This window comes from Mobula birostris, chromosome 19 (assembly GCF_030028105.1).
Source record: "Mobula birostris isolate sMobBir1 chromosome 19, sMobBir1.hap1, whole genome shotgun sequence".
In the NCBI taxonomy this organism is placed as follows: Eukaryota; Metazoa; Chordata; class Chondrichthyes; order Myliobatiformes; family Myliobatidae; genus Mobula; species Mobula birostris.
In genome coordinates this window covers 52,625,246-52,641,212 of record NC_092388.1, presented here as the reverse complement: position 1 = coordinate 52,641,212, position 15,967 = coordinate 52,625,246, and the positions used below count along the sequence as shown (strand labels likewise).

General features: G+C 40.4%; 1 protein-coding gene across 1 annotated transcript; it reads left to right on the top strand.

The window, feature by feature from the left end:
• Positions 1 to 1,271: 1,271 nt before the first annotated feature.
• rbm24a (RNA binding motif protein 24a) lies at positions 1,272 to 15,103 on the top strand. The gene is made up of 5 exons (XM_072283600.1): positions 1,272 to 1,657; positions 1,904 to 2,120; positions 2,320 to 2,443; positions 2,663 to 2,717; positions 13,007 to 15,103. Exons 1-5 carry the CDS (start codon positions 1,569 to 1,571, stop codon positions 13,350 to 13,352), a joined length of 831 nt encoding a protein of 276 aa, XP_072139701.1. The 5' UTR covers positions 1,272 to 1,568; the 3' UTR covers positions 13,353 to 15,103.
• The last annotated feature ends 864 nt before the right edge of the window (positions 15,104 to 15,967 follow it).

Here is a 15,967-nt window from a genome sequence, read left to right as displayed (position 1 = left end):
ACAAAGGTGGCATCCATCATTAAGGACCTCATCCACCCAAGATATACCCCCTTCTCATTACTACCAAGAAGGACGAGGTACAGGAGTATGAAAGCATTTGGGAACAGCTTCTTCCCCTCCACCATCATTCTTCTGAACGGTCCATAAACACTACCTCGTGTTTAGCAGTTATTCATTTTTACATATTTATTACTGTAACTTGTATATTTTACGTATCGCACTGTACTGCTGCTGCTGCTGCAAAACAACAAACTTCATGACAAGTGTCAGTGATAATAGAACATAGAAATCTACAACACATTACAGGCCCTTTGGCCCACAGTGTCGTGCCGACCATGCAACCTACTCTGGAAACTGCCTAGAATTTCACTACTTCGTAGCCCTTGTTCCATGTCCCTATCTAAGTCTCTTAAAAGACCCTATTATATTCCCTCCACCACTGTCACTGGCATTCCACACACCCAGCACTCTGTAAAAAAAAAACACTTACCTCTGGCATCCCCCTTGTACCTACTTCCGCTGCCCTCTCGTGTTAGCCATTTCAGCCCTGGGAAAAAGCCTCTGGCTATGCACGCGGTCAATCCCTCAAATAACCCTGATTCCAATTCCGTTTCGGTACTGTTAATTTCCTTCTTTAAAGATAATGTCAAAACAACAAATTATAAAGCTTTTCATTGTAGACTTATGCAAGTCTAGACAAGCTGACCTGTTGTTTTCAATTTGCCCAATTTTCTCCCTTTCCTTTACGAATCATTGGGTTCTCTTTCTGCTCAGTGATGCTATCTCTAACTCACCAGATCCACAAAGTGCCCTGAATTGTCTCTATCTCATGACTTTAATCTGGGTCAAAGTGCAGACTGGCAGCACAACAGTTGGTGCTGCTGTCTCATAGTGCCAAGGATTTGTGGAGATTCCTATGGCTGTGTACTGTTAGCTGCTACTGTAGGCTCTTGACAGAAAGAATGAGAGGGTTGATGGGCATGTATGAGAATGAATTGTAGGGATGAGGCAAAATAGGGAGAGTTGAATGAGACTGATGAGATGACTACCCAAGGACCAACATGGATCCATCCTGCTGATTGGCCTCCTTAAGATCACCTTCCTTCATGGTGCCACCTTTTGTTGAAAATCCATATTTGTTTAATAATGGGGAAGACAGTGTTAGATTATTTTTGATCTCTCTTCCCTCACGCATCATATCGCTTTTTTAAAAAAAATTCACATGGTTCTCAACCCTACTCCAGGAATAAAGCCGAGGTTGCCTTCAATAATTGACTGCTCATTGTGGTGACTCATCCGCTAACTTCATTAAATTAACGCGAGGAGAAACCTGACTCATTTTGCGTTTCGTTTTGACTTCCAAACCCCGTTTCGCGTCACAATTTCCAAACTGCATTCTTGCGCAATAGCATATCGTATCACACTGTTTCAAGCACTTCCTTGCTGAACATACTGGGTGATGGTGTCTCTAAATTATACTAAGTAGGTCCACCCCTAACAACCCAAATCCCCCTGCAGCCAGTCTGCAAGCGATCCGATCTGGATTGCGCTCGTCATGCCTCGGCCGGATGATTGACAGTTCTGCGCGCCTGGGGATGGTGGGCGTGGCCTCGCTGACCGCCGAAGACCGAGGGGTCGGGGGCGTGGCCAATTGCAAGTGAGTGACAGGAGAAGGCCGGCCAGCCGCGGGGCACTTAAAGAGCCCGGGCAGCGGGAAGAGCAGATTACAAGCGGGATAAGCACACCCGCAAAAGTGCATTTTGTATTTCATCTACCTCACACAGGGCGCTGGAAACTTGTTTATTTATTTATTGGGGGAAGGGAGGAGTTCTGATATAAGGCCGACGGGGGAGGTGCATTTAAATCATTTTGTTTCCTCTGCCGGCTCCTGTGCTTGTTGCAGCCTTGAAACGCGCCAGCCGCTGAATTTTTGCAGCCTGCACCGGGGCGAGATGCACACCACTCAGAAGGACACCACTTTCACCAAGATCTTCGTCGGCGGGCTGCCCTACCACACCACCGACGCGTCGCTCCGCAAGTACTTCGAGGTCTTCGGTGACATCGAGGAAGCGGTGGTGATCACGGACCGGCAAACCGGCAAATCTCGCGGCTACGGTTTTGTAAGTACCCCAATTCAGGAGAAGGGTTTGAAGGTTAAACTGCAACAGTTAATGAACGATAAGGCAGCAAGCGAGCCTTGCTTGCGAGAGTCCACATGATGCTGCATTGTCTTATTGTCGCGGAGGATTCCTCGGGTGTTGTGCTTTTTTGTTTCACTGATGCTGGGTTGTATCCCCGGTTCCTTTACCTTGCATTCAGGTGACCATGGCTGACCGGGCGGCGGCGGAGCGTGCATGTAAAGATCCCAATCCCATCATCGACGGCAGGAAGGCCAATGTCAACCTGGCGTACCTGGGGGCGAAACCTCGGATCATGCAGCCAGGTGAGTGGACTGGAATCAGGAGCTCGAAACTCCGCCAAAAATGAATAGTTTAAATCAAATTAAGTAAACATCTAGCAAACGTGGAATTCCGCCCCCCCCATTTTTAATTCACGTTGGGAAATTAATCTTGGCATTGTCATGGATGATGGGGTGTTTTCATGTCAACTTCGTGCTCGCACTGTTTCCATTTGTAACGATTGAATCTGGTTGCTTTGACAGGTTTCGCTTTCGGAGTACAACAGATTCACCCCGCTTTTGTACCCAGGCCTTATGGGTAAGTGCCGTTCCTCTCCCGCTGCTGTTAATAACCGGTTTTCCGTTCCACTTAAATGCAGATTTATTTACACTTTTTAAATGTCTTTCGGCTCCACAGACTGTGGTTAATTAAACGCTACACCTCAACTCTGTACTTAAAGTGAAAGCCAGTTAGAAAGTGATTGTTTAGCTAGCTACTATAGGATCGATTATAGTTAAACATCCTTTACCAATGACTAGCCTAAACTTCTAGCGAGTAAAGGACGAGAATCAGGTTTAATATCCCTGGGATTATGTCGTGAAATTTGTGGATCTATTGTGCTATGCAATCTCTCAACGAGTCAAGTTCGGAAAGCGATTCCGTTCATCCAGCCAGTTACTGAGACACAATAGCTTGTTGGTGCTGTGCAACGGTTTTATGTACTTATTTTTAACAGGTCGACTTTACCCCCTTTTGGCTTGACTCAATTCTATGTATTTCTTTCTGATCTGACAGGGATCGTTTACAATTAAGATAACATGATGATGAGAGAAGGATTTGATGATATGAGGTGGAATAGTTACCGAATGAGCAGATCTTAAACTGTAACCAGTAGACTCAAACAAGCTAAAAATGGTGATTAACTGTTGCATGTATGTTATTTCTTAAAGTGTAATAGAGCTGCGTGTGCTTTGTTTTACTTTTAATGAAGTGGTGTTTAGAGCTAAACGAGTAAATTGCGTGCTTTTTTTAATGAAGAGAGCTGTAGTGAGGACTTTTCTGGAGTTTTCTTTGTTCAAGAGTGTTGATTTGTTTTGCCATTGTGAGCAAGAGGTCCCACTTTATTTTGCTTTGTTGCTGTAGCCTGATTTCCAGTTAACAATTCAGTTTCTGGGTTGTAGTGAGTGCTAAATCTTGTGTGACTTTATTTTTTGATTACCAAATCCACTCTTTCCGTGCATGTTGCAATGTTTTTTTTAATTTATCTTGGTTTGATTGTTTTTGTTTTATTTTGTTAACACAAGTGCTTTCATTGTATGTTCTTGGACACAGCAATTGATAATTATTCGCAACATCATAATTAAGCATGATTTCCAAGTGCTACATTTCCTCAGGACATTTTGTATGTTGGGTCCATCTAATTCTAGGCCAGGTACCGTATCCCATCATAGTAAAAATAAGTGACTCCATACATAGCACTACACACAAAATGCTGAAGGAACTCAGCAGGCCCGGCAGCATCTCTGGGAAAGAGTACAGTCAATGTTTCAGGCCAAGACCCTTCAGCAGGACATAGCCCTTCTGAGTTTACCCAACTGTATTTGATTATTTTAAAAGTTATAAGATAAATTATTTTAATGCCAAAATCTTTACATTTGTATTTGAAACAGTATGTAGAAGCATTCCCTGCATATTCTCTTGAATGACTACATTTAGAGTATGGAATCTGTGCAAGAGGAAATATTTTCTTTTTCCTGGTGATTTTTTTTTTTGGTTAACTGCCATACTTTATCTAAAATGTTTTTAGGGATGGCCGAAAATAAGAAATGAATAATTGCAAACCATATAGTTAAAAAAGTTATTCCTAAAGTGTGTACTTAAGAAAAGTGCGCACACAGCCCGAGTCTGCTAATCTGCTTTTCTCCCCATGAATAAATGATGCTGTATAACAATAGGTTCAGTAAATAATGAATGACTAAAGCAATGATGCAGGTGGAAAATACCAAGTGGCTTTAACTTTTAAAAGGTGGTGTGGTTATTTCATTATATGGTGTAATCTGAAGGTCTCATCTAATTTTTATAAGTAGAGCTCCAATTTAACACTCAAGCTCTTTTACATCAGTCCACCTGTCCAAATACATCTAGTTTACAACAGTTATTTGATTAATGTACTCAATGTCCATTTATTCAGCTCACTTCAAAATCTTTCCTCCCTTCCAAATGATAACTGTGCAGAATTTGGTGAGACCAGATCTAATTGGACTATTATTATTGACATCGTATTGCAGTTGGTCTGCTTAAAAATGTTAATTCTGCACGTTCGCTATGACTTGCGAATTGGACAGTTTTTGATCGTGAACTTTGTGGGGAATGTTTTCCCATTTTACCTTATACAGATATTCCTCCTGTTTTGATAGATCCCTTAAGCAGAAAATTAAAAATAGAGTCGGGAGTCATACTGCAGCCTGCCTTGTCAGTCAGCAAGTGTGAAATGGCACAGGCTGGGGAGTGTGCTAAGAGTTCCCTTGAGTTTAAAAAAGAATGACCCTCAGCAGCTCAGGTTTCACATTCCAGCACCTGTTCACTTTTCAGTGGGTTTCAAGCAAAAGTCCTATAACTTTCACCCCTGCCCTACCAGTGTCTGATGAAGGGCTGACATTTATGCATCTAACACAACAGCAATGAGTACCAAAAATTCTGTCCAGTGTTAGTTTGTACATAGTATAAACTAACAGTGAATCCAATTGGGAGAGGTGGGGGTAGGTATCATTTAAAGTTCACAGTAAATTTATTATCAAGTACATAAATGCCACCATATGAGAATCATTTTCTTGTCGGCGTTCATAGTGAATACAAATAAACAAAAAACAGGTTTAGTGTGATGAAACCAGAAATAAGACACCGTTAGTATCAGGAGAAATGGATAGTGGTGGGGGTTTTAATTTTCCTTTCAAATAAAGATTAAATGGTTACTTTTTACATTAGATTGTTGTAGAGAGTATAAATCTAAGGGCCATTATTATAAAGAGTTGCAGATGAGTTCATAAGATGTTAAAGGGAGACTATTTCCCTCAATGGTGGGAATCTGAAATTTGGCACCAATTGCAATGTATGAGGCACTGGTAAATCTTGTGGTAATCTAGATAAAAGTATGGGGGGAAAAAAAAGCAGGAATATAGGGATATGTTGATTTTGGACTAGAAAGAGAGTGGCATGGAGGATAATAGAGCCAAGTAATCTGCTTGTAGTCTAAATTTAATGTTTATGCTCAAATATCATGGGTTCTTATTAGTGTGCCTTGATTACCACTTGGTTAATGTAACCCAAAAAAATTCTCATAAGTTCTGAAATGGGAGTTTATAATTTTCATCTGTCATGGAGTATTAAATGCCAAAAAGTATAAACCCTGTCCCAGCTGGTCGCATAGTGTCATCTGCTCTGGACTTTGAGGCAAATGACCCCAGCTTTGAATCCGGTCAGCTCTTTGCATGCTTTCCGTTCAGCCTCGAGCTAGCAATTAGGCCTCATTTTTGTTTTACATCTAAAAGAAAAAACCGGCAAATGCTAAAGAAATGGCAAGGTTGTAGCTTGATGTGTCACAAGGCACAGAGAAGAACAACAATATAAACCTGGCAGTAATGACTGAGCTGATGTACAGGGCATTTATAATTACTACAGAAAATGTTTAAAATGTCAGTTTGCACTAGGGAATGCGAACAGCATTTTATCTACATCTCATAACAAGTTACCTTTTTTTTTGCAATAAGTATTTATTTACTTAAGTACTCACTGACTCTTGTTTCTGTTGTGCTCCATGAATGGTATATTTTGCTGCTCTAGCAAGATGGCATATTAGATGGGTGACTAAGTCTTTTCTGTTGTGTGGGGACGATCTGGGGTAGTGTTATTTAATTCTCAACCTCATGATTGGTATTCTTTTAACTCATGGAAGCCTCCTCTTTCAGTTAACTTTGGCAGTGTTGGATGATTTCGTAGATCAGCAATCAGATTGTATTAAAGTTAGGAAACCTCAATAAGAGGGCATCATGTAACAGAGGCAGTTAGCCTAGCCACTGTTGAACTCCACCTAAGCCTCAATAGTACCTGCTTCACTGAAGCTAGGCCAAGTGGAGTTGGGAAGCAAGTAACAGAAGGCCGGCATCCTCTTTCTGAAATGGAGCATACAGGTTTAATTAGTTACTCAAAGTTAATGTCATATGCACAAGTGCAGTGAAAGTTTTGCTTGCAGCAGTACCACATGCGTACCACGTTATACAAGAAACATTTTTGAGAAATTATATACCATTTAGCAATTTAAAAAAAACTTAATTAGAATTTTAAAAAAGTTCAAGTTCACTTTGATTACCTCATATCATAGTATTGCGAAACTGGAGTAATTGAAGGTTGTGCAGGCTGCTTCGGGAACCCAGTGGTTGAAGGGAAGAATAGGAACTTGGTGGTGTGGGACTTCGGGCTTCTGTAGCTTCTGCCTTATGGTAGCAGCAAGACTATGGCATGGCCCGGGTGGTGGGGTTCTTCACTTAGATGTCATGTTCCAGAGGCAGTCTCATGTAGGTACTACTGGTGGTGGGGAGGGATGTGCCCATAACGTATTGGGCAGAGTCCAACAAATGGTAGAGAACAGCCATCCACAAGGGTTGGCCCTGACACCCCGATTCTTGGCTGCGTATATAAACAATGTGAACTTGGGAGCTGATTTTGTGCTGTTGATGCAGAGCAGAATGGTGACAGGATATTGGAAAGGACCAATAAATGCAGAAAGGAAAGGCAATTTAACACCAGTATAGCTGTATAAGTTGCCGGTGATGCTGTACTTGAAGTGCTGTGTATAGTTTTGGTCATTTGTTAGAGGAAAGATGTGATTAAATTGAAAAGGGTGCAGAAAATATTTACAAGGATGTTGCTAGGATTAGAGTTGTAGGGAGAGGTTGGTTAGGCTAAGCCTTTATTCCATGTAATAAGGGAGAATGAGGGGGTGACCCTGTAGAAATGTTTCGATGAAAGTTTTCTCCAGAAGACTTGAGGGTTAACCTTGCTTTAGAAGTAGGAGAGGTTTAAATAGATTCTATGTTCTACTTGTGGGCTAGATCTGAAGAGAGTTATGAATTATCTAATAAATCTGAAGGAGAATTCAAAGCAGAGCGATTTATCCAGCATGTAGAATGTGGATTTTGCTACCATAAGAAGTGATTAATTGAATAGCTTAAGAGGTATTAAAAGGAAAGTGAGTCAAACTGATAAGGAGAAAGAAATCATGTTAGCACTGACAAAAGGTTTATGCAGTGGATGCCTTTTTTGTTCTATGACTGCATGACGAAATGCATTTGCCCATAGATACTTCAAAGTTCACCTTGGAATTTCTAGCGAGGGTGTCCACTATTGCTGTGACTTGAAGAGAACAACTCAAAGGGCTCCCTCCTGTGCTCAGAGATTGCCAGATGTACTGCTTGTTGTGAATAAAGTACATTGATGAGAGGAATGTGAACAAGGTACATTGTTAATGTGGCGATAATTGTGTTTTTACAGTATCTGAAGTAAGACATTTAATATGTCTACCAGTTCTTTGAGGTGTCATGTTTGCTAAAGTAGACGTTTGCTATGAAGTGCTTGAGAGGCTGGTAATGCATTGTATAAAGTCCCACCTTTCAGCTACATTGGACCCTTGCCAGTTCACCTAATGCTCAAACTGCTCCACTGCTGATGTCATAGCCTCTGCCCTCACTCCATCCTGTCCCACCAAGAAAATGATGCCTCATATGCCAGAATGTTGTTCATCCACCTCAGCTCAGCATTTAACAAGATTATCCCTCAGAGGCTGGTGGCTAAACTGTCCTCATTGGAACTCAATACCCCTTTCTATAACTGAATCTTGACAAAAAGACCCCAGCCCATCCAAGTCAGCAGCAACATCTCAAGCTCCATCACACTGAGCACTGGTGCCCTCCCAGGTCTGTGCTTAGCCCGCTGCTGACTCGCGACTGCACTGCCAGGTTCAGCTCAAACTGCATGATACTACATCAGCAACAGGGATGAGTCAGCAGACAGAGAGGAGGTAGGGAGGCTTGTCAAATGGTGCAAGAACGGCAATCTGAGACCCAACGTGGACAAGACAAAAGAGATGATTGTGAACTTCAGGAATGCACAGGTTGACCACTCTCCATTGCACGTCAATCACTCTGCCGTGGAGAGGGTGAACAGCACAAAGCTCCTTGGTGTGCACATAATGGGCAATCTAACCTGGAAGAACAAAACCTCCTCACTAGTTAAGAAGGCACAGCAGCTTATACACTTTATGAGAAGATTGAGGGTGCAAGGCACCCCGTCCCCATTCTAACAACTTTCTACAGGAGCACCATCAGAGTGTATACATGTCTCATTGTGTCGTGAGGAAGCTGCAAGACCCTAAAGAGGATGGTGAAAACCTGGACCATTGTAGACAAAGGGCTTACAGCATCGTTGCTGATCCCTACCTCCTATCCCACAATCTCTTTGACACACTACCACCAGGAAGGAGGTCCAGGAGCATCAGCATTAGAACTGCCAGACTGGGTAACAGCCTCTTTCCTCAGACTGTGCGACTGATGCCACCACCGAGGTCTCGTCACTAGGACAGCGAGCTGTTTACCGTTTGTTTGTGCTGCACACTACTTGCATTTTGAATTGTATTTTATTAACTTTAGTAATATTTTGGTTTGTGTGATGTGTTTTGTGGGTACACCATTTTTTGTATGTGTTATACAGTCAGTTGGCAATAAACTTAAACTTAAAACATGAAACTCTTTTGTATTTTTTATAACTTGTCACTACGTATAGTGAAGGAGACGGTATTAAGGAGAGATCTGCAAAGCTCTGTGGCCTATGGAATTGAAGGTACCAAAGTTGAAGCAATGGAAATCAAGGCTCTGTATATCACCATTCATTAAATTCTGATGTGACTTTGAGAAGGTTGGAGGTGTTGGTATGCTTGTAATTTTTTTTAAAAAGGAAGGAGCCACCATAGGTGATTAAGAATCAGGGTTCTGCTGAAGACAATTTTATCTCTATTTGGTCCAAGCTAAGAACTTCAAGTTTAAGTTCTTCCATAGGATATCAGTTTCCCCTTTCACCTTATAGTACCTGCAATGTGAACCTGTTATCTCTTTGTAGGGCCAGGATACCTTAAAAGACAACATTAGCTATTCTGAGTCTTTTCAACTTGTACATGAGAAGTTTTGAAATCTACAATGCCTTTTATTTTGAAAACCATTCTGCCTCAGTTTGTTTACTTGTAATGAGCTTGCTGTTGCTTAAAGTAGTTGACAGGCTTTAGTTAGTTGGTGAAGAATTGCTTTAATGAGCCAGCAGAATTCCAGTTTGTCCATGTGTTGAACTGCCATCATCTATAGTTGTTGGGAGATTATTGAACCAGGTTGAAAGAGTAAGTTGTTGAAGCTGTATTCTAGTCAAACACTAAATGTATGACAGTAAATCTTTATAATAACTTTATAATCATAGTAATATCTGACATTGGTGTTTATAAAGGATTTTAAGCGACAGTTTGATTCCAACCTTGACATCATTTGAATACAGCTACTGTCATTCAATCTCTCTACTGCCCATTACGCTACTGGCATTTAGGGCAGCGATGAAGTCCTGTATCTCTGATAGTGTTCAGAGCCCGTTGTCATGCTTCACTGTCAGTAAGCCCATGTCGGTTATGCAAGCTCCAGATAGAGACTCGACAATACCATTGCACTCAAACGTAGAAGGATTCAAACGTAGAAGGGTCCTGACGAAGAGTCTCGGCCTGAAACGTCGACTGCACCTCTTCCTAGAGATGCTGCCTGGCCTGCTGCGTTCACCAGCAACTTTTATGTGTGTTACAAGGATTCTTCATTGTCGGTTCCATAACAATTTTCTTTTACCAGTCAGGGGTTGTTAGCTCTGAGCTGAACCCCCAAACCTGGTGGACCACTTTTGGTCTGGCCTCTACCTTTTGACCTGTTTGGCAAGGATGACCCTACCAACAGCCAAAGCACAAGGCCCAGGCTCCGGATAACAAAGCTCTCTGGGTCCTTGAGGCACGCAAGCCTCCAAACCCTGTGGCAAGGTTGTGGTCCTCTTGGAGGTGTCAGTAGCATATTGCATATTACTGGACTATTCTGTTTGGAAGATGGAAGAAGGAGGAAGATAAAAGCTGTCTTGGGTTGCAGAGCCTCTTTTTGATTGGCCTATGATATAGTCAGGCTAGAGTGCTCTTCCTGTTATTGGATCAAGGATGGTAGGAAAGGCAGCAGTGATCAGCAAAGAGCGTTTCTTTTTAAACAACTGTTTACATCCAGTAGATTCTGATGAACCCTTGAACTTTTTTATTTTGTGGTAACTTAAAAGAAATTGTACTCTGTTATTGTTATTCAAAATGTTTTTTTTTGCATGAAATGAATCAAAAGACATAACTTTAAAGTAACATCAGTTTAGGTACACTGTATGAAGAGGATGATTCTGATCTCACTCTCTCTGTCTCTCAAGTGTGTTCATCAGACTTTGATTCTAATTTGGGTTCTAGTGTTCCATACAAGTCTTCATGACACAGTTCAATCATAATTGTGGATCAGATGAAAAAGGAAAATTTAAGGAAAATATTTTTTTTTTTCCCAGTCTCATTCAGTATTTTTGGCAGTTAACAGGCATGCAGTTTCCAGAGGCTTAGTGGTTAAGTGTTAGTTACCAATACACTTCAGTGAAGCTACGATCAAAGGTACTATAGCCACCTATGTTAAGATGAGAATGCTATTGTGCTTTTTGGCTGTCACTGTGCATTGTTAGGAAAGGTGTTTTTGGAAAAAATAAAAACAAATAGGTATTCAATAATAACTCCTTGCTGCTTATGGTTTAATTTGTCAAGGATTAGAAAGTGCCTTAGACTTCTAGGCTAAAGGTGATTGATATGATTGGCCGCTAGTAGCTCCTCAGCATCTTCTATTCACAAAGCATCTGAGTATTTGTGTTCCTTTCATATAGGTAACTTACAGAATTTTATTACACATGGAATAATACAAAGATTTATATCCAGAAGAGAAATTTTCATTGTCCTTTTAAAGTGAAAAAGTAAATGCCTTTGTGCCTCTGACAACACTTGTGCTAAAATGGACTTGCCAGCCAATTGCTAATGATCTTTATAGTCACATTTAGAACTAAAATATATTTGCCACTCATGAATAAAACAGGGCTGTAAGCCAATGCGATTGAAAGAAGTTGCCGTGGGGTTTGTAACATATCACCTAATGTAAAATAAGCTTGTAACCATGGCCATCCAGGTGTTTGCTGACCAAATCAGTGAACTTCAAAGTTCAGTCGTTCATACTCACAACTAAATGATAGAGATTGGTTACTGCTGAACTATTATGATCACCTTCTGCACTGGACCTTAAGATATACATATTGCACTGTGTTGGAGTATGGAGTTCATAGAGCCATTTGTTGAACTCCTTTCTGAGTACCTCATGGATTAGAGCGACGTGAAGATGCACATACAGTATACTTGCAGGGATAGATGGCCGGCATCATCTTTCTGAAAACAATTGTATAATCATCCTGTCGTCTCTGCAGTCAAGTTTTCTTTCTCTCTCTCTCACCATGACATGTTTTCTTCTCATCCCCCAATCTCTTGTCTTTTCGTGTCTTTTTTTTCTTTTGCGTGTTATTAGGTGAATCGTTGCAGCCATCTGATGCGGTCCATGTCCTTAAAAGTTTTCGCTTTGCCCAAGGACTTCCTGTGACCTTTTCCTAGAATGTAATGCACATGTACTGGGGTTCAGTGCTGTGTGTTTTTTTTCCCCCAGTAGTGTCTGTTGCTCCCCTATTGGAGCCTCATTGGTAAAAAGTGAGAGCCTCAGTAGGTTTCTTGTGTAGAGTGATCTTGCCGTGTGACCATTTGTTTATCACCTTGTGGCCTTTTGTTTTGTACCTTTTCTTAATTTTTGTTTGTTTTACTTTTTGCCTGTGGTTTTTTTTTAATTAGGGTGATGGGGCTGTGGATCTGTGATATGATATGATATTAATGAGTGCTGAGACCTGCATAGCATCACATAGGGTTGCCATGATATTTTTATAACTAATAAGCCAAAAATGCCAAGAGAAGTTTATTAATGTTCCAGTGAACTATTGTCAAAGAAATTATTTGAAAGAATTTTGAATTTTCAGAAATTGTTCCAAAACCTGTTGGAATATGCAAGCTGCAGAATGTTAATAATTTCCAGGGTGGTAACTTCTGTTCTTCGTTTGTGCTGCTGGAATTAGTTCCCGCTCTCTTTATAATTACCCATTTCATTTGTTAGTAAAATACAAAATACCAATATTAGTCACTTATGCAAGTGTTTCAATTTTCTGGTCATATTGTATTGTAAACAGTGGGCCAAACATTTCCATAACCTCTTGCACCATTCAAAGGTTAGCAGGGGATAATTATGCCTTCTCTTATTATGGCAACCCTATATGCACAATAACATTTAGAATCCTTTTTTTAAAAAAAAAAGCAGTGTGGACAAATTGAGCTGTAAGAGGTGCTGGCTGTTTCCTTACTGGTGTTTTTCTTCCTTATCCCACAGGATTCCTGCTCACTATGTCTACCCACAGGCCTTTATGCAACCTGGAGTCGTCATCCCACATGTCCAACCTGCGGCTGCTGCGTCTCCTTACATCGACTACACGGGGACTGCGTACGCGCAGTATTCTGCAGCCACAGCTGCCGCGGCTGCAGCTGCTGCATATGAGCAGTATCCGTACGCCGCCTCCCCCGCTGCTGCAGCGGCGGCCGCCGGTTACGTCACTGCCGCCGGGTACAGCTACGCGGTGCAGCAGCCCATGCCCAGTGCGGCTCCCGGGGCGGCTGCTGCCGCTGCAGCCTTCAGCCAGTACCAGCCCCAGCAGCTGCAGACAGACCGCATGCAATAACAATGGGACACTTTTAAAAACAAAACCTAAAAGTGCGCACTACTTCTAGAATCTGGAGAGCCACCATATATTCCATAACTCCCCAGCCAGTTACAATTACAGCAACAGAGATGATGGACATGGGGATGGGGGTTAACAAAGTATTCTACTTTCTGATAAGAGAAAAATATTTTTCCAGCTTTTGATTACTGTGAACAATTGTGCTATATATTGTCATATTAGAGAAGATGGAACAGCAGAAAAAAAAAATGTTTTTTGTGTTTACGATCAAGAGAATCTTTTAAGAATCAAGTCCAAAGCTTTCAACCAGTCTGCAACTTAACATGCATTAACAATGGGACATAACATAGTATAATTGCTTTGAGAATACTGTTTCTTCATCAGGGAAATCGCTGCAATACTTCAGCCTGTACCAATTGCAGGAGCTGCATGCAATAACACTGCGACATGCAATAATAATAATTTAAAAACATGAAATGTGCACATCAGGGGGTTAGTGAGATACAGAGACAATTCTTCACTATGGTAATGACTACAGTTTGAATTTTAAAGCACTGAATGTCATTCACTTTTTTAAAAAAAAACTCTGACCTATGCAACGTATTTGGGATATCTGAAGTCTCTCTCGGGCATCGAACAATCAAAGTGTATGACCATGTGGCGTGATCGACGGGCACCGAAGTTATTTATTTCTTTTTATTCATTGTTCCCTGATATGCATGAATGGAACTCTGAGCAGGTGATCTGGATTTAATGCACAGAGCAGCTGTGCGGACAATCAATAAGGCAGACAGTTCTGGAAATACACATCACTGGTGCGTGTTTGATGACCTGTCACATTTTAATCTCTCCCGTCCTGTTACACTTCTCGGGAAACTTTAACCGCTGCTGTCAGCACATCGGATTCTGAAATTGGATCAGCTCCTGACAATGACAGTCTCTTCCTTCTATTTTATTGCATCTGTCCGTGGTCATTGATTGAAAAAAAGGAAAGAAAATTGTGGATTTGAAGTCATTGGTTGAAACTGTGCCTTAGAAAATTATTATAAACCTATTTTAAAATTATTTATTGTAAATGTTTTTACAATCCTGCGCACTATAGAAGGGAAAATAAGTGCGAAACTATGTATGTATTCAGCTCATTGCAGATAAATTATTAAATAGGTATTAGTTTATATTGTTAAACTATATCAACCTTCAAAATGTTGACTCCAGTTTATTTAAAATATTTCTATGACGCACTATTCGGTGGTTTTATCTTGACAGTTGTCAATTTTAGGATATTAAATTAATATTTACTCTGAAGTGTTTCTTTCTAATGTTATTAGCTGCACACATACAGACCTCTGATAATAGAAACATTTAACTTTTTGAAGTATTTCAAACTGTTACTTAGCTTTGTGGATAGTTTTAACTGCCTCTGTTGCCTGTTTCTAATTCTCAGTTGCTTTGCTGACTTAAATATTTCTATTCTTACATGTGCTGCAAATGGATCATTTTTCTAAATTTTGATTTTTTTTTATATATATACTTGAGGGGGGGGAAATAATCTAAGATTTTCATACAAGGGGGAAAAAAGGCAAGGATTTTGAAGACCTTTTTTCATGTTGCTAAACTATAGTATTCTTCAAATCTTAATCTTCGTAACACTATTACTATCATGTTTCTGTAACGGTGTAAACTGCTTTATAATATATCAATATTCTCCTCTACTAAATATGTTCAAAATAAAAAAAAAATTAAAAGTTGAATGACATTCTATTTGTTTTACTGGTAACTTTTATATCAGTTGTTGTTTTGAATATTCAATTCGTTTGATCATTGTGTGGATGAGGTAGAAAGTGAAAACTGACCTCTGGAAGACAAGAGAATTGTGAAGGGGTTAATACTGGCTTTGATTCAATTGCTATTTTAAATCTTTCATTTCTACTGGGTTCTGTGGAAGTTAATGGGGGGGGTTAATGGATAACTGCATTAGTTTTACCTGATTACCCAGTTAAAATTACCATCAAGCTAGTATTTAGTAATTCCAGAAATAGAAGCAAGCTACTAAAATCATAAGCCCAAGTTCAATGTATGGGCAAGGGACAAAATCCTCTGAACACCTTGATAACTGAACCTATAAATTCAACAAAGAAGCAGCCAACTTGTATTTGTATAGCCCTACAGATAGTGAAATGTCTTTATTCCTTAAATACAGCCATCATTGGCTGTCACATTTCCTATTTCACAATCCACACAGCAATACAACACAAAAAAAAACAAAGAAAACTAAGTACAGACCAGGATATCTTTAACAGAGTATTATCATAGTATCTCACACACATATCCAACAGGGCAAACTGGACCTTAGTTGAGTCTCCTATAGCTACCATGTTTGACAATGCAGCACTCACTCAATTTTACACCAGATTTTCATGTCTCAATATCAATGGACAAATATGTTTTCATCAGTTCTTTGTTTTATTCGTTTCACTGATTACCCTTAAAGCAAAAGAGTTCAGTTATGTTGAAGTTGCAAGGAAAAGAATCCCATATTATATTTCGCCTCTTGGTTTCATGGGTTCTTAACTACTCGGCTGCCATGACCAAAGCTAAAGTGTAAGGAAGGATTT

Bases quoted from the DNA above. Each gene is read 5' to 3' on its own strand.
- rbm24a (XM_072283600.1), top strand. From the start codon at position 1,569: ATGATTGACAGTTCTGCGCGCCTGGGGATGGTGGGCGTGGCCTCGCTG. The intron at 2,121-2,319 runs GTAAGTACCCCA...CCTTGCATTCAG, and splicing joins AATCTCGCGGCTACGGTTTT to GTGACCATGGCTGACCGGGC. The intron at 2,444-2,662 runs GTGAGTGGACTG...TTGCTTTGACAG, and splicing joins ACCTCGGATCATGCAGCCAG to GTTTCGCTTTCGGAGTACAA.